This window comes from Osmerus eperlanus, chromosome 28 (genome assembly GCF_963692335.1).
Source record: "Osmerus eperlanus chromosome 28, fOsmEpe2.1, whole genome shotgun sequence".
NCBI lineage: Eukaryota > Metazoa > Chordata > Actinopteri > Osmeriformes > Osmeridae > Osmerus > Osmerus eperlanus.
The window spans coordinates 8,260,809-8,285,459 of NC_085045.1; the positions used below are offsets into that span (position 1 = coordinate 8,260,809).

The window sequence follows — 24,651 nt, forward strand, 5'->3', positions numbered from 1 at the left end:
AAAAAACGTTTTATTATATTACTCAAAGTCTGCTAATCTGTCGATACGATAGGGAGTTCCAGCCGGGCTAGCTAGCTACTGTAGTTACCACAGAACGAAGTTACGTAATGTGACTAGACTGAATTTGAAAGTACAAGCACCAACAACTTCGGCAACCTTGCGCCATGCATCGTTTTTTATTAACATCTCTGTACGAATACAGCTATGTATCGTACAGGACTGGGTAAGCAGCCACACAAACGATTAGTTTCTCCTCCACCTTGAAACCTAGAAAGCTAGAAATGTTCACCATGGTTGCTACGTTACGAGAAACAAGAAAACACTCCGATTGGCCATCGGTAGCAAAAATTGCTCCTCATTTGCATAAAGTTGAGAAAATCTCAACACGGTCGCGTCGCTACCCACAATGCACCACGCAAGCGATTCGCCTGGCTCCATTGAAAATTAATGGAAAACATGTTGTCGCTCGCATCGCGTCGCTGCAGTGGACACGCACTGTAACACTGTTTATAGCCTATAGTCTTGGTTCGCTAACAGAGCAATCGCATCAAAGTTCGTTTTCATCGAACCAAACCTGCCAAGTGTAAACACACCCTTAGATGCAGACTATTTTATTTACCACTGCTCTAATCCCCCCCTCCTTGGCTAGGCTACTAAAACCACATCTGTTATGCTATATATGCTTGAGTAAGCTAGAGCTAAACCGTTGAAAGGAACTGTTGAGACCAAATGCATTGATTCACTACTCGATTGATCATTAGGGGGGATGGGATTGCATCTTTGAAAGATGCATCCACGGGTTACCAGCTCAAAAAAAGTCCTGTGCACAATGCAGTAGACTACCCAAAATTATCCTATTTATTCTATTTAGTCCGTAAATGTAAAGGGAAGAAAACGTAGGCTATTATAAATTATCTGTCAGGCTAGATGTAGTATATTGATTTATCAAATGCAACTCGTTTTACATGTGGTACTGCCCTTGCGTAACCCGCCATCTACACTTGAAACTGGAGTCCTATTATTACAGTAATAGTCTATATAAACCGCAAATACACATTCTCAAACAGTATGATATTATTTTGGACATATTATCCACTGGGTCTTGTCATACCAAAAGTTGTTACATTTAAGCATAAGGTTAAGCATCAACAGGCTAACGTCAAGTCTATAGCCTAGAATTTCCAAACAATTTGCTCTAATTTTTGCAATACTTGGACTGTGTTCTGACAATAAATGAAGAACATCACATGTTTTGCCAGTATAACTGAATTCAATTAGACCATTGAATGTTTATGATGTCGCTGTGTGTTTGTTTTTGACTGGGGACAACAACGCGATCTTGTCAGCCCTCTATAACATTTTGATATGTCGGGAAACTAGACCAACTGCAGTCTAGCTTAACCCGCAACGTGTCGGGAAACTAGACCAACTGCAGTCTAGCTTAACCCGCAACGTGTTTGACATCCTTTAGCCAATAAATTACATTTTGCTGAATGATTGAAGGGCTAGACAACAAACGCCCCAATGAAATAATCACCGACTAACCACACGGAAATAAATGAGATTGCCGAAGACACGTTCATTAAGACTGTGCCTCTGCTCCATACATCAAGAGCCATCTAGCGATCGTTACATGTCAGTAACAACGTCACTGTCTGTAGACTCATGGGTCAATTTGACTTCTAGTAGGGAAAAATGCCTTGGCGCTTCTAGTGTTAACAGAACCAATTTAGTAGCCTGGCTCTGCCCTCCTACGTACTTCCGCTCAATTTTGATTTTGCTTCTGTACTAGGTCTGGCCATGAGGTAAGTAAGTCAGATGTCTCCGGTTAATTTTCTATCGGCCAATCAGCGAACAGAGGGGGAGTGGCTGTCGTGCGCTAGTTTGTGTTGTAGTTCCGTAATGGCGGCGGAGAAAGATGCGAGCAAAGCCATTCGGTCCGTTGTGGCAACGCTGCCGAATATCCATAAGCTAAAGCCAGAGCAAAGCCAAGTTTTGCTGAGTTTTGTTGGTGGCCATGATGTTGTGTCCCTCCACCCCACGGGGTTCGGGAACAGTTTGATTTTCCAGCTACGGCAGCTAGCTCTGTTACAGTAGTGGTGAAGGAATTGGCTAAGGCGAACGCTAGCGATTGGTTATGGCAGATCAGAGTGGCTCTGGGCAGATCCAATAGTTTTAAACTTCAACAGAGTACCCGCCTACAAGGAAGTCAACGCTTGTCAATGGAGCGAGGCCAGACTCTGTACAAATGAAATGTACGAGAGTCTGGTTAGGATCAGGCTACCAATTTAGTACATTTTGATCAATATAACATACATGTATTACGTGCGAAACAGCTGAATTATTTCCTGATATTGGACATCTTGTCAGACATTATCCCTTACTTAAATGTAGTGCTATTTCTCATTCCTAGGGTGAGCCTTTTATATTGAGAGAATAATTGACCATGTTATTTTTTAGGCTATTTGATTAGAAACAGGGACATGTACAAGAGAACGGACGTTCTGTTTTAACTCGAAGAACTAGCATCCAGTTATAGTATGGTGGCCAATTGCATTAATTGTAGTTTTGAGGCACTGTTTTGAAAATTAGGTTACACGTTTTGCAATTGGGGTCTAAGCAATTTAGAAAAACAAATAGTGTAAACACCATGATGACAATATGTGGGCAATAAACTGTACAAAATAATGCAACGCTCCTTAGGACCTTATCGTGAGTTTTCAAACTAGGGTATTTTAGTGAACATTACCCACTAGCTGTGGTGTGCATGGTATTCTTAAGAGTGAGAGCCGCGACGGGACTGTACTATCATCAACTAGGGTTATCAATCAACTAACATAACTCATCTTAATAAGAGGTGGAAGGTATGAACGGTATAGAATAGAAAACTTGTCCCGCTATTTACGATTAATGGACGAGGCGTAGTTGATGGTTGTCTCCAGTTATACAGAGTTAAAACCTGCCAATCAGAAACATCAACACCAGCACCCCTCCCCAGACAAATGTCTTAATATTATAGCTAATTAGAAATGGTTGGTGAGATAAAAAATTGTTAAATTGAATAGGTTAAGCATCAACAGGCCAACATCAAGTCTATAGCCTAGAATTTCCAAACAATTCGCTCTCATTTTTTTATAACGAGGCTTGTTAGTAAACTGTATGTTTGTAGCTCATGTACAGGATGAAAATCAAATGCAAATGCAACTTATTCTTGCTTGTGCCCAGAAAGAAATGTAGTCAAAATTCCATTATATCATTCATATAGCTTTGTAATTCTTTGAAGTCAAACACTGCCTCACTATATCACAACACTTACATTATTTATTGGAGAGGGACTTAGTGTGTTTGTTTCGTAAAGCTACGATATTGAGCTTAATCAACGCTTGTTGGATGACATTTTGGAGCATCTGTAATTAATTTTCTTCTATTCTCATAGACCAGTGTTTCTCAACTGGTGGGTCACGAGCTGGTGTGAAGAGGGCCCGTCAAAAAATCGTATTAGTTTGTATAAGTATAAGTTACCCAACTTCCGATGGTGCGCTTTTATTTTGAAAGGTGCTTAAGTCTCACGCATTAACTGTGAGACACCAAGGAGATGGCTGTCTCTGGTTATACAGTTACATGCCACTTACCACCCAAACAGAAACACCATCAGCACCCCCTACTGTAATGTTGTCTGTCTTTTTTGGGGGGGTCTGGCTCCTGTTTAATTCTTTAATTTCATATTGATCTTTCCTACTTTTTCCTCTCCCTAGCCTTTCACTTGGATTGTCCCTGGTGTTCTTATGGGGGGAGAGAAGAGGAAGGCAGAGAAAGCCAGGTCAGTCTTGAAATATTGGTATCAAAGGCAATATTTGTACAGTAGTTTGATAAAAGAAAAATGGCATAGGAAACTTGCATAAGAACCTATGAATGTGTGTAAATAGTTAACAGATTAATGTGAAAGATTTTAAATACCCAACATCAGTGACCAACCTCACTAATGCTAAACAAGACCCACAACAAGTTTCCAAAATGTAGAAAGCCAAGTTTGATATTGCTGGAAACGTAGACAAACGGAACTAGTACCTCATTTATTTTGACTTTTCGCTCATGAAACAGCTAAATAGCAAATGAGCTAAGCTGTCTGGAGTAGGAATGCTCATATTTAACCGTTAACCAACAATACAAACCGGTTAATACTTTTGGTTAAACGGTGTTGTCGATTTAGCGACAATGTCACTAGATTTAGCAACTTATTTCACCTTCCCTACCGACAGTCATATCTAGTGACTAGCAATACATCTAGGGACTTTCTGCTACTTTGGAAATCTGTTTTTGTTGTTCAGCAGCAGCAAAATAACAGCAAACATGTAGGTACAGTCGGGGCTCTCGGATACAATGTGTTTTCGCTTTGTTAATCTGTTTTTGTTCTGTTGTTATTTATGCTGCTATTTACAAATCTTCCCCCCCAAAAAAATATTATATATAGGTCAGACACTTGTCCATTCCAGGGCTCCAGACTAACTTTTTTTACTAGGAGCACAGTAGCCCCTGACTGAACTTTAGGAGCGCAAGCAGAACATTTAGGGGCACACCTTAAATCGACCTGCAATGCAATTATTAATGTAATAACCGTATTACTGACAAATGCTTTGATAGTAAATAGACTTAACTCACAGAAATCAGACGTTCCTGTAACACTGATCCAACGGGAAAACGATGATTTACCACATTCTAATTTTTTCATCAGTTCAATATGTAGGCTACATTTATAGAAAATCAACTTAAATACATAGGCTACAACATTTAGCCTAATGCATTAAACCAGCAGTTCCCAAACGTTTTAGGCCACACACCCTCTTCTATATCCCGACCGGGTTCATGCACCCCCACTCCCCCACACCTTAAAAAACAAAAAAGTAACAGAGCCTATTTATATATTCAAATCGGACCAATAAGAGAACAGTTTGCTCGCGCTTGGAGTTTGTTTACAAGATTTAGTCCACCGTTAAATGTTGCAGTGTAAACACAAACCGAACAAAGGGGCAACTGCAACATTTTATCATATTAATCCCTGAAGCGGAACAAAGCAAACAAACTACAGGTGTGAAAACCCCCTGAAACACTGCAACAAAGTCTAAATACATTTCAGTTACACAAGGCAATTTTTAAAATATTTTAAAGAGCAATAAGGATGGCGAGGACACACGCACAGGCTCAGAGCCAGATTGCATCACATTTAATTTACAATTAATCATACATAGCGGTTACATTCATCTGAATCAAATAACAATAAAGTTAGTCCATTTGAGGATTTTCACATTTTCACATCAGGTGGCTCAGCCTGCAGCAAGAGAGAGAGGGAGGGGGAGAGAGATGTGAGTATTCCCAGTAACAGAGTAGCAATAATAACAATAACATTTGGCCACATACTTACATATATTAATGCGACGGATGGGCCTGAATCTCTGCACAAAGCTCTGCGATGTTTGGCGCCATTGAAGATAGTTTAAGCCGCAGATCTTTCTCAACAGCATCCAGTATTTGCCGATATTTTGTCTTCACTGCTGTCAGAGCAGAGAAACCAGCCTCACACAGATGAGTTGTGGGGAAGGGCATCAAAACCCTCAAGGCTTGCTTTGCCAGGACTGGGTATACTGGCATTGCCTTGGTCCAAAAATCCACAAGTGGCTTTCTTTTGAACTGCAACTGCAGTGCTCCATCGGATGACAGCTCAATCAGCTGCTCCTGCCCCTGAAATGACATCTGTGGGACAGGGAGGGAAACTTCATATGGGTTGTGAATCCACGTCTGAGATGTGTCCATCGGTGTGAAGTATTTCCGTAGCTGCTCAGCAAGTTGTTTGAGGCGTTCAATTATGAGACTTTTCACATGTTCACCCATGATCACGTTGTTAACCTCCAAGAACGCTTGACGCGTAGGGAAACACAGGAGCGTATTCCCAGTCACACAGCTTGTCCAGAACCGTAGCTTCTTGATCATAGCTTCTATTTTGTCTTGTGTGTTGAACAAAGTAACACTGACTCCCTGTAGACTTAAATTCAGTTCATTCAGAACAGAAAAGATGTCGGCCAGATAGGCGAGCTTCTGCAGAAAGTCCTCGTCATGCAGATTGGAGGCCAAATGAAACGGGTTGTCCTCAAAAAACTGCTGAAGTTCGTGCCGCAGTTCAAAATGCCCTGTCAACACCTTGCCGCGGGACAACCAACGCACTTCAGTATGCAGCAGCAGTGCTTTGTGTTCGCTGCCCATCTCATTGCATAACAGTGTGAACAGTCTTGAATTTAGCGGGCACGCTTTAATGAAGTTCACCAGTTTCACAGCATCATTGAAGACTGAAAGTAGATCAGCTGGCATGTTTTGAGCTGTGAACACTGCAATGTAACCAGAGAATGGATGGACAGACTTTCCTGATGTTAGCTATAAGCCCTGTGTGCTTCCCCGTCAGCGATTTTGCCCCGTCAGTGCAGATTTCCATGCAGCGTGTCCAGTCGATTCCATTGGTGCTCATAAAGATTGAAGATTTCTTGTCCTGTTGTTTGGGTAGCAAGGGGCCAACAGAACAAAAAATCATCCTGCACCGTGCCTTCAAAAGGTAATGGACGTACACCAGAAGATTGGCCACATCTGTAGACTCGTCTACTCGCAGAGAGTAAAACTCACTCTTCTTCACGCAACCGACTAATGTAGCCAGGATGTCTTCGGACAAAGCATCGATGCGGCGTAACAGTGTTGTCTCTCTCCAATCATACATTCCACCATCTCTTTGGCAGCTGGCAAGCACACATCTTCAGCGATCGTGTGAGGTAGGTAGCCCCTTTCTTGCTATTCTGTAACTGAGCAGATATGAAGCCCGTAGTGCGTTTTTTGTAGACCCAACACATGAATGAGACTGCAGTTGTTTTGGGCTGTTTTGTAACTCCTCCAATTTCGATAAAAAAAAATGTAAGGGGCTTTTGACTTGCACTGGCATGCTTGGTGTTTAGGTGGCGACGTAAGACAGCTGTTAGCCAGAACCTCACTGCACACCACGCACTGTGGCTTTGGGCAATCTGCATTGTTAATCCAAGTGAAACCCAGATCATTTACATTTAGTCATTTAGCAGACGCTCTTATCCAGAGCGACTTACAGTAAGTACAGGGACATTCCCCCGAGGCAAGTAGGGTGAAGTGCCTTGCCCAAGGACACAACGTCAGTTGGCATGACCGGGAATCGAACTGGCAACCTTCGGATTACTAGCCCTCACCGCTCAGCCACCTGACTCATCATATTTCGATTTCAGCCAGTTTAGCATATTTGCATGAATGTTACTGAATGAATAAAGTTGGCTTACGTTAGGTGCACTAGCTGGCTAGCTAGTGTGTACGTAAAAGATAGTTTGGCGGCAGGAGCTGAAATGCATTTATTTATTAAATTGTTTTTAATTTTAAATTTAAATCTTACAAAGGGGAATTTTTATAATTCATGTTTTTGTTTTGTGAAAAATACCACTTTAATTGTTAACAATTATATCAACTACTTACTAACCGAGAGTGAGGTCATGCCGGGAAATATCAGACTGATGCTTTAACGTATCGACCGAGCGATAGCGAGCCAAAAGCCGAAGTTTGATATTTCCCGGTATGGTCGAGGTTAGTAAGTTGTTTATTATATGGCATTTTTCGCTCCTTTCATTTTGTAAATAAAAAGAAATGGTAATTGTTAATAGAAAACATGTCGTTTTGTTCCAGTGTTTGTTCCAGTTTTGTACCAGTGTTTCAGGTGTTGCGTAGCAACCAATTACTTGCTAACTTCAAGTTACAATGATCAATAGAAAACTGACAACACGGCTCAGCTAAAATGGCTTTAATTTACAGTAAAGTAACAACACAAGTGATTCAAACTATAGTTTGTAGTCTTCATCATCACTTTCAATAACACATTTTTGCTGCTTCTGAATTTTCTCATGGCTGTTTATGTCTATCAATATCGCTCATTTTGAAGATGACGTCAGAGGGCAATACGGATCCATATCAGACCGGCGAGAGGGCAATACGCGGCTGGCATGACTACCCATTAGCCAATCAGAACGCTTGTACTGTCGCTGCCGTATAATAATGAATATTAATTATTACACCATTAGACCACCATTACATTTTTCCTCGCGTGCACCCCCTAGAGGCAGCTCACACCACACTTTGGGAATCCCTGCATTAAACAATGATGAACAATGATTTTGATAGCCTACATTAAACGTATGGCTATATGGTTGTGATTTCAAATGTTTACGCATCAGTCATATAGGCCTATCTCAATATAAATTATCCCAGTATAATTATCATAGCTACATAATTGTTAACAGTAGCCTAAAATTGCAAAACTAACATATACATCTATCCTCCATTTTCCCGATACAAAAACCATGTTAAAAAGTTAGGCTACTGGATAATGTATTGATTAATAGTAGGCTAAAACAATGTCAAAGTCAATTTAGATGTGTTTAGAGGGTGTCTGTTTTTCTTATCATTGAAGTAAAGGTCTATAAAAAAGGACCTCGACCTACATAGCCTGTCGTTCACGTCAATCATGGCGTGTCAATTTATTTTGATGAAGTGGTGGATGAGATGAGGGAGCAGTCATAGTACACGGCTTAAAGGGAACGTTCTTCCTGGATGAAGTCATGTGGCCGTGTGCATTGCTTTTTGTCGTGGTGGATCGATATGATCCATGTTCTATCTCTCGGGCTGCTTAAGAATAGGGTGCACACGCAATTAGCTTGACTACTTAAATCTGACTCGAATTAGTAGGATTGCGTGAGCTGAAATTGGCCTTTAAGGAACCGCTTTAGCCCCGCTTGATTTGTTAAGCTAATTTAAGTCAGGTTTGGGACTAGCTTTTTTGAGCAGCCTTTATGGAACAGGCCTCTGGTGAAATAAAAATTAAGCATACTCTAATTTAGCTGTCACTTGAGCCTTACCTGAGGCAAGATGATATCATTCCTTTGAAGAAGGCTGAATTTGCCGATGGCCTCAAACAAATCAGCCACGAAGTGACAGAAAGCAACAAAGGTTCCAGCTTTCATTTAAATACAGACCTTCCTTGCTCTCCCAGCAATATCTGCATTGCTTGATGATGCGGTCAAATGTTCCATGTGGATGTAAACTGCTATGAACTGCCCTGAGCTCTGCAGGTTCCGGTCCTTTCCTCTGGGTCTCAGTAAGGTATGTAGGGCCCGTGTTACATGTGGGAGCCAGCGTGTCCCACTGACACCACCTGGGATGTTGACATGCACACCCAGCTCTTTTCCGAGGGCTCTGAGCTCTCTCATAGACTTGGCACTGTAGTGGTATGTCTTCCACACCATGTTAAAGGCAGAACCGAATTGACCTTGTCACAGTTGAATAATGACAGTTCAGTGGGTAAAATGGACATACAGTGAACCTCAAAGTCCATTGACACCTCTTTCCTATGCAAATCTCACAATTAAAAAATGTAGCTGTAAAACTGTTTGCCGTGTTGCGTCTTTGCTCGCAGCTTCACTCGTTGTAAGCCAACCAATCAGCACGCAGCTCATCTATATATTCATGAGCATACCATAAAAGGGAGAAAGCCTCTCGTTTCATTCTGGGGATATTTCACAGGAGGCATCAGGGCTCATAGAACAGCACCCGGGCCATTTTACATTTACATTTATGCATTTAGTAGACGCTTTTATCCAAAGCGACTTCCAAGAGAGAGCTTTACAAAAGAGCATAGGTCACTGATCATAACGAGATAGCCCCAAACATTGCGAGCAGCCAAAAAATGAAGCATACATGGTGGAAAACCAAGTAAGTGCAAAGGGAAGAACCATAAGAGCATGCAGTTAAACAAGTTACAATTGAACAACATGAAACTCCCCACAAGAGTGCAAGTGTACCTGTAGAAAAAACAATCAACGGTAAAATATTTCACAGCGAGTACAAGAATTTGAAACCGTTACAACTAACCAACAAGAGCAACAAGTCTCTCAATACGAGTCATTGTGATCCTGGAGGAAACTAACATCAGGTCCAGCCAAGCATTCCTAAGTGCCGTTGTACTCCCGGAACAAGTGCGTCTTGAGCCTTTTCTTGAAGGTGGGGAGACAGTCAGTGTCCCTGATGGAGGTGGGGAGTTGATTCCACCATTGGGGGGCCAGACAGGAGAAGAGCTTGTGTTGGGACCGGGCGGTCTTGAGCGGTGGGACCACCAGACGGTTGTCAGAAGAAGACCGTAGGTGGCGGGTGTAAGGCTGGAGGAGAGACTTGATATAGTCGGGTGCAGTCCCGTTCACTGCTCGGAAGGTCAGTACCAGAGTCTTGAATCTGATACGGGCTGTGATGGGAAGCCAGTGGAGGGAGATGAGGAGCGGGGTAACATGGGAGCGTCTGGGTAGATTGAAGAACAGACGGGCCGCCGCGTTCTGAATCCTCTGGAGAGGGCGGGTTGCGCATGCTGGGAGACCGGCGAGCAGCGAGTTGCAGTAGTCCAACTTTGAGAGGACAAGTGCTTGGACTAGCAGCTGGGTGGAATGCTCAGATGGGTATCTCCTGATCTTCCGGATGTTGTAGAGGGTGAATCTACACGACCGGGAGACCGCGTCATCCATGGTCACCCCGAGGTTCCTGGCAGAGGATGAAGGGGTCACTGTCGCCGATCCCAGGGTGATTGAGAGATCGTGGGAGATGGAGGGTTTGGCCGGGATGATGAGGAGTTCTGTTTTGGCGAGGTTCAGCTGGAGGTGGTGCTCGGTCATCGAGGCGGAGATGTCTGAGGCAGGCCTCGATCCTAGCTGAGATCCCCGGATCAGTCGGGGGGAACGACAGGTACAGCTGCGTGTTATCAGCATAGCAGTGGTAGGAGAAGCCATGGGAGGTGATGATTGGTCCAAGCGAGGTGGTGTAGAGGGAGAAGAGGAGGGGTCCAAGGACGGAGTCCTGTGGGACACCAGTGGAGAGCTGGCGGGGGCCTGACACTTTGCCTCCCCAGGAGACCTGGTAGGATCTTCCCGACAGGTAGGATGAGATCCACTGAAGTGCAGTGCCAGTGATGCCCGTCTCAGAAAGTCTGGCCAGCAGGATTTGATGGTTAACCGTATCAAACGCTGCAGAAAGGTCCAGCAGAATTATGACGGATGACCTCAGCCCAACCAATGTTACATACCCTATTCGGAGACCTTAAGAAACAGTGTGAATCACCCCTTTTAAGGAGATTGTAGACTTGGTCCACCATGGGGACTTTTCTTTGCACAGACAGCATTGCCAGCTCCAGTCTACGATTAAAGTGTATACATTACATACATACCTACTGTACATACAAATACCTACATTGTTTGCTACCCCTAACTTTAACCTAATTGTGTACATAACCTACCTATGTGGCAAGATGGAATGGGACAATAAAAGCCCCTGCCTCAGCTTGGAGGAGGCCTATTACACCTCCCTTATGTCCAAGATTGACTGCAGCACCATCGGCTCCCATGGCAACTGTCTTCTATAACCACCCTGTTTCGGTCCCTAGTTGATGAAAGGCCTCTTCGGTGGCATTATAGACTCCTTAAAATAAATATGTTAACTGTAATTGTTGTGTACAATTACATTTGAATTTGGAATGATATTCATTATATACCAAAACCACCAGCAAACAGTCACTGTTTCTTTCCCCTGTCATCATACTGAACAGTTAAATCACTGTGGCACCTACAAATAAAAGAATTGGCTTAAAAAGGTTAAGAGCATAGAAACTGTTTCACTCTTTCAATCATTCCTGGCATATATTTCTAACTGCTGTGTTCTGAGTAAGCACTAAACTGAGGTCAAATTCAGCAATTGTAATTAACGTACCTTGGGCATTTGCATGCTGGACTCCCACATGGCCTATCAAAATATTCTTTGTTTTCCCTTGTTGCAGGATCCTTGCGTACACCATTTCACAATTTCTTTAGTTGAAACATCTGTGTCGCCATCAATCATGAATGAGAGATAAGAAGTGGCATCCTTAATCTTCTCACGGGTCTTGTCTTTTAAGGACAATCTCACAACCACACTCAGCCATTTTGCTGTGGCACGTATATGAATCGCGACGAATGACGTCAGGTAAATGAGACCTGGACGATACCATTGGACATGTGTCAAAATCAATTAACAGTTTCGCACGGTTCTCCCAATTTAACAACATACTGGCATGACACATTTCAAACATACATTCATGTCGTAATCGAACAATGCACTAAAACCAGTTCATACATGGTTCTTTAAAAACACTATGAGCACCCCTGCTCCAATGATCGCTTCCCCCCCGCGAAATAAACAGAGAAAAGCTTTCCCCGCCCTGCACCCTGGTTTTCTCCCACATTCCCGGAAGACAAGGTAACAGGGAAGGACAACGCTAAACATTTTGAAACGGATCAGTGCACACACAAACCCCATCCCGTGTTAAAATCACCTCTACGCACACCTACTACCATAATAACAAACCCTTGTTCGTATTCATATATCATACACGACTATGATCCGGAGAACCGCCGCTTTACGTGACAGCCGCATGGCGTTTTGTCACAGTTGAACTCATTTGTTATATTTGCCGAAATGTATTTACTGTATTTTTCGAAAAATAAGCCGCATTTTCTATACACCGCACCCCACCCCACCAGAATGGGAGCTTTGTGTTTGTAAATCTGAGTATAACCCGCACTGGAATATATGCCGCACTTTATACGGGAACAATGATACCAAGCAATGCACGAGTATAGGCAGTACAGCATGCCGTTGTGTAACACTTCGAAAACGAAAGTGCGTAATGTATGTTTTCTATTGCCCGGGAATTAACTAATATTTACCTTTTAGACGCGTGAGTTCTAAATATTTCCGACGGTCCTCAAAGCGCAAGTTATTTTTCCAAAACGGTAGCTAGCTAGCTTTAGTTAGCTTCCGGGCTAAGTTAGCTAGCATAATACTCGTAGCAATGCTACTAGACATCCCAACCTGTAAAAACTAATTTCAGGGAGGTGGCTTCACCGGCTACGCATATGCGACGTTACGCTGTGAGACCCGCATTCGAACGATCACATATGTGCGACGCAGCATTCACGAGTGTTTCTACTGTTATTTTATTTAAAAAAAAAACGTTTTATATGCCGCTTCGTAATATGAACCGCACCACCATAAGAAATGTAAAATCGGGTTATAAACCACAGTTTTATTTCAGAAGAATACGGTAACTATTCATATTACATTTAACTTGAACGTATCAGTTTTGCACAAATTTGTGCAGAGAATTATGATAGGCTACTAAGGCCCAATCCCAATGTCCCCCCTAAGCCCTGAACCCTCAGACTTACTTGACATCACCTTGTAAGTGATTGAGTGCAAGAGACTGCAAGGGCTCAAAATGCTATGAATTGGAATAGGACCGCACTTTGCTGCATTATCGGCAAAATGCTGTTGAATCAAATCTGATGTAAGCATATTTGTAATGTTAATCATCAAAGGACACAGTTCTGGCTATATTAATCAGTGAGCTTTGTGTTTAAACTAACATGTTAACTTTTATTTTCTAACTATGTTAACATCAGGGTTGGTTGCTCCTTCCATGCGGGCCGCCACAATTAAATCAATGAATGGGAAACACTAAGGCACATACTTCTGGCCAGGTGATTTCAACAGGAGCCTCTATATTTGTGTGTTTATTAGAAAAGGTAACCCTAAGTCTTTGTATTTCTTCACAGGCTTCGTAAGGGCATTAACATTCTGATCTCCACGCCAGGCCGTCTGGTGGATCATATCAAGAACACCCTCAGCATAGCCTTTAGTGCCACTCGCTGGCTCATCCTGGACGAGGCAGACAGGTAGGCCCTGACCTCTTACCCTCTACTAGCAACATGACCAACAACCTATGACCTAACCTCATCTATAACCGATACTCGTTTCTATGAACGACTCAGATTTAGATACAAGTTCTGTGTGCTGGTGGAATACTGCAAGATAACCTGCTTGTGGTTCCAATTCAAGATTTGGTGGTGTGTTTGTTTGCTCGCCCAGGACTCTAGACTTGGGTTTTGAGAAGGACCTTACAGTAATATTAAACTCCCTCAACTCTACTGCCCCCTCCAGACAGAATGTCATGCTTTCTGCAACTCTCACAGACGGTACTCATTATTTGTCTGGCACCATTGTATCTCTAATGTGTGTGTGTGTATGCACATACATAATTCTTCCTGTCACTAATAGATTTGTGTGTGTGTTTCAGGCCTGTCTCGGTTGACGGGGGTGTGTATGAAAAACCCTGTCAGTATCCATGTGTCTGAAAACTCAAAGACTAGCTCTGACATCGCCTACCTTGATGTTGCCGCCCAGAGCCAGACGATGAGCTTTAGTGTGCCAGACAATCTCCAGCAGTACGTGGTAGTAGTGCCCAGCAAGCTCAGACTTGTCTGCCTGGCGGCCTTCATCTTGGCAAGATGCAAGGTAAACACTGGGAACCCTAATGCACTGCAGTCATGTTTAAGTACAACACATACCAGCACATTATGTTGTTGAGTGGTACAATTCCTTGTGCAAACTGGATCATTTTAATGTGTGCTCATTCACGTATGTCCTCAGTTTGAAAATGGCCACAAGCTCATTGTGTTCGTGTCCAGCTGTGAGGGGGTAGAGTTCCTCTTCTCTCTCTTCACCTCCGTATTGTGCCACCCAACCACCAATCAATTGCACCCACTTAACTTCCTGCGTCTCCATGGCAACATGAAGCAGAGGGTAAGGTCCCCCTTATTTCACCTTTCTCCTTTACGTTTCCTATTTCCTCTACCAGCACTTACCCCAGCAATCCCTGCTATACCCGTTTTTTGGTTTGGTAAATCAACATTCTTGATAAAAAAAAATAAAAAAATCATGATCATATTTTCACTGAACTGCACCATAAGTGTCCTATGGTGTGACAAAAAGTAAAAGTCGTAAATAATATACAAATAGCATGACAGCGATTTATCTTCATTGTTACTTGTTTCATATAATGGTATTTATTTAACGCAAGAAATAACACAATTTACCCCCCTTAACTTGATAATAAAGTAAAACTTTCTTTCATCCTAACAAAACTGTTTAAAATTATACCAGTTGAATTGTATCTTAAGATATTCTGATAAAACTTTTTTTGTCCTTTTTAGTGTGTCACACCAAAGGACAAATTCTAGTTAATGCATGATAGGAAGTGAAAGTTGTTACATATTTTCTTTTAATAATTTCAACTTTCAACTGAATAATAAAGAATATTTCATTTTAATTACCAATACAAACTGTATCATGTATACCATGTTTTTAGAAAACAAAACTTTTCACCAACAACTTTTCACACGGACATATGACGTGCCACGGTTGGCGCCCTCTGCTGGGAGTGCGTTTGAAACTCAAGGACAGTGGGAGGGTTAATTTAATTGGATGCACTTGGGAAATTGCCGCCCCCCTCTTCATGCTGCCCCGGGCGGCTGCCCGCTTCGCCCGTGCCAAAAACCGCTACTGTTCGGATGGTCAGTGTGAATCATGTAAAGACTGTACTAATGTTTACCTTTTAGGAGCGGACTGAGGTGTTCCAGGAGTTCTCTGTCTGCAGGGACGGCGTACTGCTCTGTACTGTGAGTCACAGACAATTTTAATACACAGGTCCGTAGGGCCATTAACATTCAGGTCTGGCCATCTAGTAAATCATGAGGCCTAAAACAGCTACTTTCTGCATTGGCCATGTCTGTTATAATACATTGATCAATTGTTGTGTTAAAACAGCGTTTCCTGTTTCTCTCCCGTTCAGGATGTGGCATCGCGAGGTTTGGACTTACCCAAAGTCACCTGGATAGTACAAGTGAGCACTCCACCTCCCCATCTCATCTCACTGTCCTCTTCTGCCCCCTCTTGTCAAACTGTCTTAACCTACTGTGTGTGTGTGCGCATCAGTACTCCCCTACCACAGCAGCAGAGTATGTGCACCGTGTGGGTAGAACGGCTCGCATTGGGGCACAAGGAAACAGCCTCCTCTTCATCACCCCTGCTGAGACGGCCTACATATCCGAGCTGGCCAATCACAACATCAGGTTGGTAATTCAGTGACCCTGACAGAGATTTGTGGTGGCAGTTTGGTTGTGGGTTTCTGACTCTTTCAGCACTTTCATCCAAAGCGACTTAGAAACCGTGCAGGTGGTAAACTCTAATCTAGGCTACAAAACTTCCATCATGATGGTACTCACTTAGTAATGGTCTCTTCTTGATTTCTAGCCTTTCAGAGATGAAGCTGCAGGATATCTTGAGTTGCCTGATGCTGGATGACGCATATAAAGGGCGAGGAAAGTACCACAAGGTCAGACTCTGATAACCATTTGTCAAGATTATTACCACTGACTTAATGAGAAACTGTGTCTGAACTATAGTCTACTTTTGAGTCTGGAACTTGCTTTTCTGGAGACTTGCAGTCTCTAACCTTACTTTAACTTGCAATGTGCTGTGAAAATACTTATGCATACTTAGTATTTAAGAAGATTGCATAGATTAACCCGTTAAGGAGTAGTGTCGCACATGTGAACGTTCGAATGCGGGTCTCACGGTGCGTTTACACTGCAGCGACGCGATGCGAGCAACAACATGTTTTCCATTCATTTTTAATGGAGCCAGGGGAATCGCTTGCGTGGTGCATTGTGGGTAGCGACGCGTTGCGAGTACGTAAACCCAAGTCTGCACACTTGGCCATGACACCTACAACATTGACTTTAGAGAACTACTATTCTACATTAATCTGTTTGATATGCTCCTGCGCGTGGTGAACTGTGGGAAGGCGAGCGATGGCAAGCGACTCGCGTCGCTGCAGTGTAACGCACTGTCACAGCGTAACATCGCACATGTGCGATTCTGAACATTCCAACCGACTATTTTCCAATAGACAAAAACTATATGACAAACGCTAAAGTATGGCTTCAAAATGTACAATTAGGAGACAACAAGTAACACTAGCAGGTAGTAGCATTGCTACGAGTATTATGCTAGGTTGCTAGGTAACGAAAGCTAGCTAGCTTCCGTTTTGGAAAAATAACTCACTCTGGTGAGTGAAATATTTAGAACTCACGCATAAGGGTTAAAAATCATACGTTTGTTGATGCTCATTTACACTTCAAAATACTAAGAGTGAAGTGTAGAAAGAAAACGGGGTTCTCTTCTCATTTCCCTTAGTGTACAAGGTAATGGTGATGGGCTATGTTGCAGCCTCACAAAGTTGAAACAGTTGCATCAAAACGAAGAAATTGGGCAATCCTGTGTAAAAAATGTCCTAACCTATATTATGACTTAAAATTCCCCTAAAGTTTTTCCCTTCTAGTGATATTTTTAATCATTTACTCATATTGCATTTCATTCATAAAGAACCCTCTTTAAAACAAGCTTATTCCAACAACGTTGTCACTGGAAGTGTCAGCTGGAATCGCGATTCAAACAGTACCATCTGCAAACTGAAAATATTCCCCCAAAAACTTGAATAAGATTAAAATGTATTTCTGGAAAACTGGCTAATATAACGTTCAGAGTGATCATTGTGTCAGTAACAATGTCCCTGTCTGAAGACTAGCGGGTCATGTGACCGGCTGTCTGCAATTCTGCTGTGTGGGAATTGCAGACAGCAATTCTGCAATTCCCACAGGAAAGTATCCTTTTCAATGCTTAAGAGTATCATACCATAAGTGTTGTAACATACAGTACAATGAATGACTACTGGTGGTTAAGGTCCCTACCTATGATCACTGAAAGTCTTTCCTCAAGGCCAGTATTGAATTCTGGTGCAGCCTTATGTTTTGAATGTAAAAAATGCAAAAATGAATTATATAAGCAACGTATTGAGACGTTTTATTTTTTATTATTCAATGTTTAACATCTTCGCATTCTATCAAATTCCAGGACCCTGGTGTCTTGACTTATCCTAGAAAGAGGTGTGCTTTATCACCTAGTATTTTACATTTTTCAAGATCACACCGGGACAAGCTCATTTAACACTAGAAGCACCAAGCCATTTTTGGGTCTACAGCCATGAGTCTACAGACAGAAAAGTTGTTACTGACATGTAATGATCGCTAGATAGCGCTTGTTGCACAGAGCAGAGGCACTGTCTTAAAATTAACGTGTCTTCGGCAATCTGTAATTTATTTCCTTGTTGTTAGTCTTTGGTTATTTCATTGGAGCGTTTGTTGTCTAGCCCTTCAATCATTCAGAAAAAAAATAATTTATTGGCTAAAGAATGTAAAACACGTTGTGGGTTAAGCTAGACTGCAGTTGGTCTAGTAGCCCGACATATTGTTTTATAGTTTTATATTTTATATTATTTACATTTTATAGTCGGCTGACAAGATTGCGTTGTTGTCCCCAGTCAAAAACAAACACACGGACATCATAAACATTCAGTGGTCTAATTACATCCAGTTATACTGGCAAAACAAGTAATGTTCTTAATTTATTGTCAGAACACAGTCCAAGTATTGCAAAAATTAGAGCAAATTGTTTGGAAATTCTAGGCTATATACTTGATGTTAGCCTGTTGATGCTTAACCTATTCAATTTAACAACTTTTGGAATGACAAGACCCAGTGGATAATATGTCCAAAATAATATCATACTGTTTGAGTGTGTATTTGGGGTTTTATTGGGACTCCAGTTTCAAGTGTAGATGGCGGGTTACACAAGGGCAGTACCGCATGTAAAACGAGTTGCATTTTATAAATCAATATACTACATCTAGCCTGACAGATAATTTATAATAGCCTACGTTTTGTTCCCTTTACATCTACGGACTAAATAGAATATATAGGCTAATCTTGGATAGCCTACTGCATTGTGCACAGGACTTCACGACAGTCAAACTCCACCAGCGATGAGCAGAAGCCTAATTATAAACTAACATATAGGTTTTGCACCATTTCGTGTTGATGTAAACACACACAGCAAGCTGAGATCATCGCTTCTAGCTTAGAAGTTACAAACTAATAGGCTACACTTGTCATTTTTGCAATACTTGGACTGTGCCCTGTCAATAAATAAAGAACAATAACTGTTTTGCCAGGACAACTGTATCTATCAGACCCTTAAATGTTTGAGACAATTTCAATAGCTCTTTATAGTCCTACTGATCGCAAACTATAGTTTAAGTATCCACTAATTCGCCTACATACATTGTCAATTTTCATTGGTGATTTTATTGGCTAATGATTCGTTAGACCCATGTTGGAATACATGCAAAAATGCTTTTATTAGTTATGTTTATCTGCTTTACAAAACATAGCTTATTTGCTATTTGGTCAGCAACAATACTCGGGTAGGTTGTTGCATTTAAACAATGCTCAATTGGTACTAAGGGGCCCAAAGTGTGCCAAGAAAATATCCCCCACACCATTACACCACCACCAGCAGCCTGAAACGTTTAAACAAGGCAGGATGGATCTATGCTTTCATGTTGTTTACGCCAAATTCTGACCCTACCATCTGAATGTCGCAGCTGAAATAGAGACTCATCAGACCAGGCAAAATTTTTCCAATCTTCTATTGTCCAATTTTGGTGAGCCTGTGCGAATTGTAGCCTCAGTTTCCTGTTCTTAGCTGACAGGAGTGGCCTTCTGCGGCTGTAGCCCATCTCCTTCAAGGTTCGACGTGTTGTGCGTTTACATTTACATTTAGTCATTTAGCAGACGCTCTTATCCAGAGCGACTTACAGTAATTACAGGGACATTCCCCCGAGGCAAGTAGGGTGAAGTGCCTTGCCCAAGGACACGTCGTCATTTTGCACGGCCGGGAATCGAACCAGCGACCTTCTGATTACTAGCCCGATTCTTTAACCGCTCAGCCACCTGACTCCACCTGAAGTTTAGAGATGCTATTCTGCATACCTTGGTTGTAGGCATGGGACGGTATCAGATTTTGACTGTATGATAACCTTGAGGAAAAAATACCACGGTATTGCGATTACAGCTCTAAAATATTTTTGCAGAACACAATACATTAGATTTTTAAGCAACATATACATTGTTTGAACAGCAGTAAACATGTCAAGTTGAATAGTTCAATTCTTAGTTGTTTTCTTTACAAAAGAACAATACATGATTATTGTTTTAATTGAACTTATACATACACAGACGGTGGAAGACCTTAAAGGGGTCATTCACTGCAAAACCGAGTTTACCTTGTCATAGTTGAATAACGACAGTTTGGTGGGTAAAATGGACATACAGGGAACCTCAAAGTCCATTGACACCAGAGGTGTCACCACAGGTCCAAAAGTGGTGGGGCAACATTTGGGAACCATCTGCACTGACTCGTTTTTTAATACAGTCTATGCTCGATAGCGTTAGCAGTAATGAGTTGTTGACAGGGTGGTCGATGGTCTCTCCTGGGGCCGGGTTGGCTGTAGCTAGGAGATCACTGTGACTGACAGGTGTATTCAGGTGTATTCACTTGTTACAGTCAGCATTGTGCTGACTGCAACAAGCTGAGTGCGTTATAGTCAAGAGTAAACGGGCTGAAATTTGGAGAAGTATTTTATCAACTTGTTCAATTGCAAGAAGAAAAAAATATAATAATAATCTGTTGCAAAAGTTGTTTTCGTTTTTAATAGTAAATACATTAAATGCGCTCAATACTCTGCTGAGTCAAAAGTGGTGGGGCGGGGCCCTACCCATTTGAAAAGTAGTGGGACAAATGCATGCTTGCCACATGTGTGCCGGCGGCTTTGATTGACACACTTTTCCCATGCAAATCTCACAATTTGAAACTGCTGCTCTAAAACGGTCGGGGGCTCCACCTTTTTGGCGCTGGTCTGTACCTTTGTCACGCCCCAAAATTTGCTGCACGCTGCTCTGTGTACTTCCACGGAATTACAAAGAAGAACGTTTTTCAAGGATATTGAAAATGGACTGCGGTCGTAAATGCAGTGTTCCAGGCTGTACAGGGAATGGTGACACTTTTCAGAGTCTTCCAGGGGAACCAAACACTCGACGGGCTGTGATGTTTGTCTATGAGAAGATCCCTGTGCAGTTCGACCCTCAATTACACATTTGCTCCAACCATTTCACCGAGGACAGTTTTGAAAACCTGGGAGAATGTAAAGCAGGATTTGCTATGAAGCTGTTGCTGAAAGGAGGTGCTGTAGTATGATTTAGTCGCTAACAGTTATTAGCAATACTAACGTATCCTGCCTGTATCTAGCATAGGTAGAATGTGTGATGATTTAGTTTATTGGCAATGGGGATAACGTTATTTCATGTTCCTGACTGTTTCATTCAAATAAATAACCTGTGTTGTCATGTAAATCTACAATTCACGATGCATGTTTGTCCAGATCTTTGTCAGGATATTTTTCAGCAAGATAGCTAGAGCTAACTGAAGCTGAGTTGAATCACGACAGTTTGGTTGCTAAGCTGTGACGTTACCCACCGAAGTCGATCCCGCTTGCTTCGACAACAGAAGTGGAAACAACTAACGTTATCATTTTCAAATGATATCTAGTCAATCTGTTGAAAAGTGTTGTGTAGACACAATTGATTTATTTGTACGCAGGGCTCGACAATAACGATCGCCCGGGGCCAGTAAAAAGTAACGTTGGAACAGTTAAACTAGCAACACACTGTCCCGATCAGGCCACTGCAAAGCATTGATTGAAAAAAAAAAAAAGAAATCTCATTGTAAAACGTAACATCCTGCATGTTTTGCTATCTGCTAAATGCATAAATAACTTTGCAGCTCGTGGGGCACACCGTTGGCCAATGAAAAGTTGAGTAGTGACGAGTGGTTGTCAAATTGTAATTCTCTAATCTCAATACATTTAACAACTGGCGCAAGACTGGCACGAGACATTGAAGTGAAGATGGCAGCAATTGGAGAGCTACGAGCTCAAACGGAAGCAATTTTTTTATGGAACTAAGATGCACTGTCGTCTTATGTTCCCGTCTAAAGCAGACAAAAGTGGATCTTTTGTCACCGACCATTTTCGAAAACAATCCCTGACCAGCCATGATAATATCAGACAGCACCTGGTTTGCGTGACAGCTAAGCGGGTAGTTGACAATCCATCTTCCGGGCCGTTGACCATGCTGGTCAGGAATTTAAATGCAGATGCCCATCGTGTTATTGCACGACTTATAACAACGGCATATCACGTAATTAAGACGGACCAGCCGTTCGCCTCGTCCCCCGGGCTATTGAACTGCAGCAGAAGAATGGTGTCGACTTGGGTACTCAGTATCATACTGATGAAATGCTATGGAAACTTTTAGATATTAGCATTGAGGGACCAGAGGTTTCACAGTTTCAGCCAGACAGAGTTGTGCAGAGATGGCTGTCAGCAGGGGAGAGAGCACGTCATGTTTGAGGTTAAAAGTAAATAGTTTTGCTGACTATTACCTATACATCATAAAAATTGTCAATTTGGCTAGTTCACTGGCTATTTCACCCCTACGACACTAGCCTAGCCTACTGTATATGAATGAATGATCTAACAAAACAATATTAAACTCGAAGGAGGAAATGTGGGAATTAGGTAAAACTGAAACGAGAAATGTGGTGTATAATTGTATGAAATGTATGATGAAAATTGGCTAGCAATTTCACCAAGCAAATACCAGGAAATACAACCCCATTTCCAAAAAAGTTGGGACGATGTGTAAAATTAAATAAAAACTGAATACAATGACTTACAAATCTCATAAACCCATTATGTTATTCACAATAGAACATATAAAACATGGCAAATGTTTAAACTGATGAAATGTACAATTTTAAGGAAAATATAAGGTCATTTTCAATTTGATGGCAGCAACACGTCTCAAAAAAGTTGGGACGGGGGCAATAAAAGGCTGGAAAAAGTGTTACTAAAAATAAACAGCTGGAGGAACATTTAGCAACTAATTAGGTTAATTGCAAACAGGTCAGGAACATGATTGGGTATAAAAAGAGTATCTTAAAGGGGCAGAGTCTCTCAGAAGTATAGATGAGCAGAGGTACACCAATCTGCGAAAACCTGCATTTACATATTGTGGAACCATTTCAGAATAATGTTCCTCAACGTAATATTGCGAAGAGTTTGAATATATAATCATCTACAGTACATAATATAATACAATTATTCTGAGAATCCGGAGACATTTCTATGTGTAAGGGACAAGGGGGAAAATAAATACTGCAGGCCTGTGATCTTCAGGCACTTAGGTGGCACTGCATAAAAAACAGGCATGATTCTGTAATGGAAATCATTGCATGGGCTCAGAAACACCTCCAGAACTCATTGTCTGTGAACATAGTTTGCCGTGCCATCCACGAATGCAGTTTAAAGCTCTATCATGCAAAGAAGAACCCTCATGTGATTACTGGCATAACATATTTATGTGCAAAGGCACAGCAGAGTTGTGCTTTTCAACGTACATGTTGAAGAGTATAGGATCGAAGTGAGTTCGTTCGAAGTGCGCAAGTGAGTTTTTCGCTTGTCGTCCACAGTGAACGGACAGTAAAAGCAATGCTTATTTTAATTTTTTTAATTACTTGATTATACGTAACTGCTACATTTGTCATCGTAACGTCTAAACAATTGGAATAACACACACAAGTTTATTAAATAAAAGGATTTAATAAACAGTTTTACCTTGCCTACCCAGACTGCACGTCACTGCCCACAACTGCTGAACAACGCCGACACACAGTGCTTGTCTTATCCACCACTCTCTCGCCTGTACTACTGTAACTGAATGGGAAACCAACGTTTTCCCAAACTTGCAATCTTAAAAAGGCCGGCGGGTCCTCTATCTCTCGTGGGTCGCCACCACTCGCCATACTCGTCCTTAGTGCTGCTAGCTAGCCTATCTCTGACTCACGGCGGCGCCAATCAGAGCTACAGATTAGATGTCCCTAAAGAACACGAGTATCTAACAGTAGTTCCGCATTACATTAATTAATTTGCACGCAAGTTTTATTTATTTTCATACCGTGTATTCTCCGTGTAATTTCATGCACGGAACCGTGACGCCCGTACCGTACGGTTCGGTACAAATACATGTACCGTTCCACCCCTAATATCCAGTAACTGGATAATAAAATAAGACGTTTATCCCATGGCAAGCATTGTCAGATTTGGTCCAAGCTCAAACGGCTGTAATTCAGTCATTTTCTGTTGGTTGGCTGTGGCATGTCTGCTGTAAAATGACGTATTGACAATAACATTACTTTGTGTGTGTTTGTGTGCGTGCATAGTCCTCAGGGGCTCTGGAGCAAGAGATCCGTGAGAGGGCTACTGTTCTCCAGACAGAGTTTGAGAACGTTGTCCATGCCAACGAAGAAAATGTCCAACTGGCAAAGAAAGGTCTCGGTCTCTCTCACTTACTCTTTCTTTCAGTATAACAGCTGTGAAAACACAAAGGCCCTTTTAAAAAATGTATTATTTATTTAAGCTGATTTTGTGTTATTCCTCCTTTCCAGCAACAGAATACCTATTCTGCAGCTTTAGACAGTTTTACTTATTAAAAGATCAATCATGACATGCAAAAAATAACTTGTAACTGATTGTCAAGAGTCATGGTGCCCAACTATGTGGAACCACTACCCTTGGTGTGGCGCTGCTCTCAAAGTTATTTTAATTAAATTTAGTTAATT

At 41.9% G+C, this 24,651-nt stretch overlaps 1 protein-coding gene across 2 annotated transcripts in view; it reads left to right on the top strand.

Moving 5' to 3' along the window:
- ddx31 (DEAD (Asp-Glu-Ala-Asp) box polypeptide 31) overlaps window positions 1-24,651 on the top strand; it is a 56,389-nt gene that overhangs the window by 25,842 nt on the left and 5,896 nt on the right. For both annotated transcript variants that reach the window (XM_062454441.1, XM_062454442.1), the window contains exons 10-19: window positions 3,756-3,820; window positions 13,731-13,850; window positions 14,044-14,150; window positions 14,252-14,469; window positions 14,605-14,757; window positions 15,573-15,632; window positions 15,806-15,856; window positions 15,949-16,085; window positions 16,267-16,348; window positions 24,253-24,361. In XM_062454441.1, coding sequence (XP_062310425.1) covers window positions 3,756-3,820; window positions 13,731-13,850; window positions 14,044-14,150; window positions 14,252-14,469; window positions 14,605-14,757; window positions 15,573-15,632; window positions 15,806-15,856; window positions 15,949-16,085; window positions 16,267-16,348; window positions 24,253-24,361 — 1,102 coding nt within the window. The remainder of the gene's footprint in view (window positions 1-3,755; window positions 3,821-13,730; window positions 13,851-14,043; window positions 14,151-14,251; window positions 14,470-14,604; window positions 14,758-15,572; window positions 15,633-15,805; window positions 15,857-15,948; window positions 16,086-16,266; window positions 16,349-24,252; window positions 24,362-24,651) is intronic.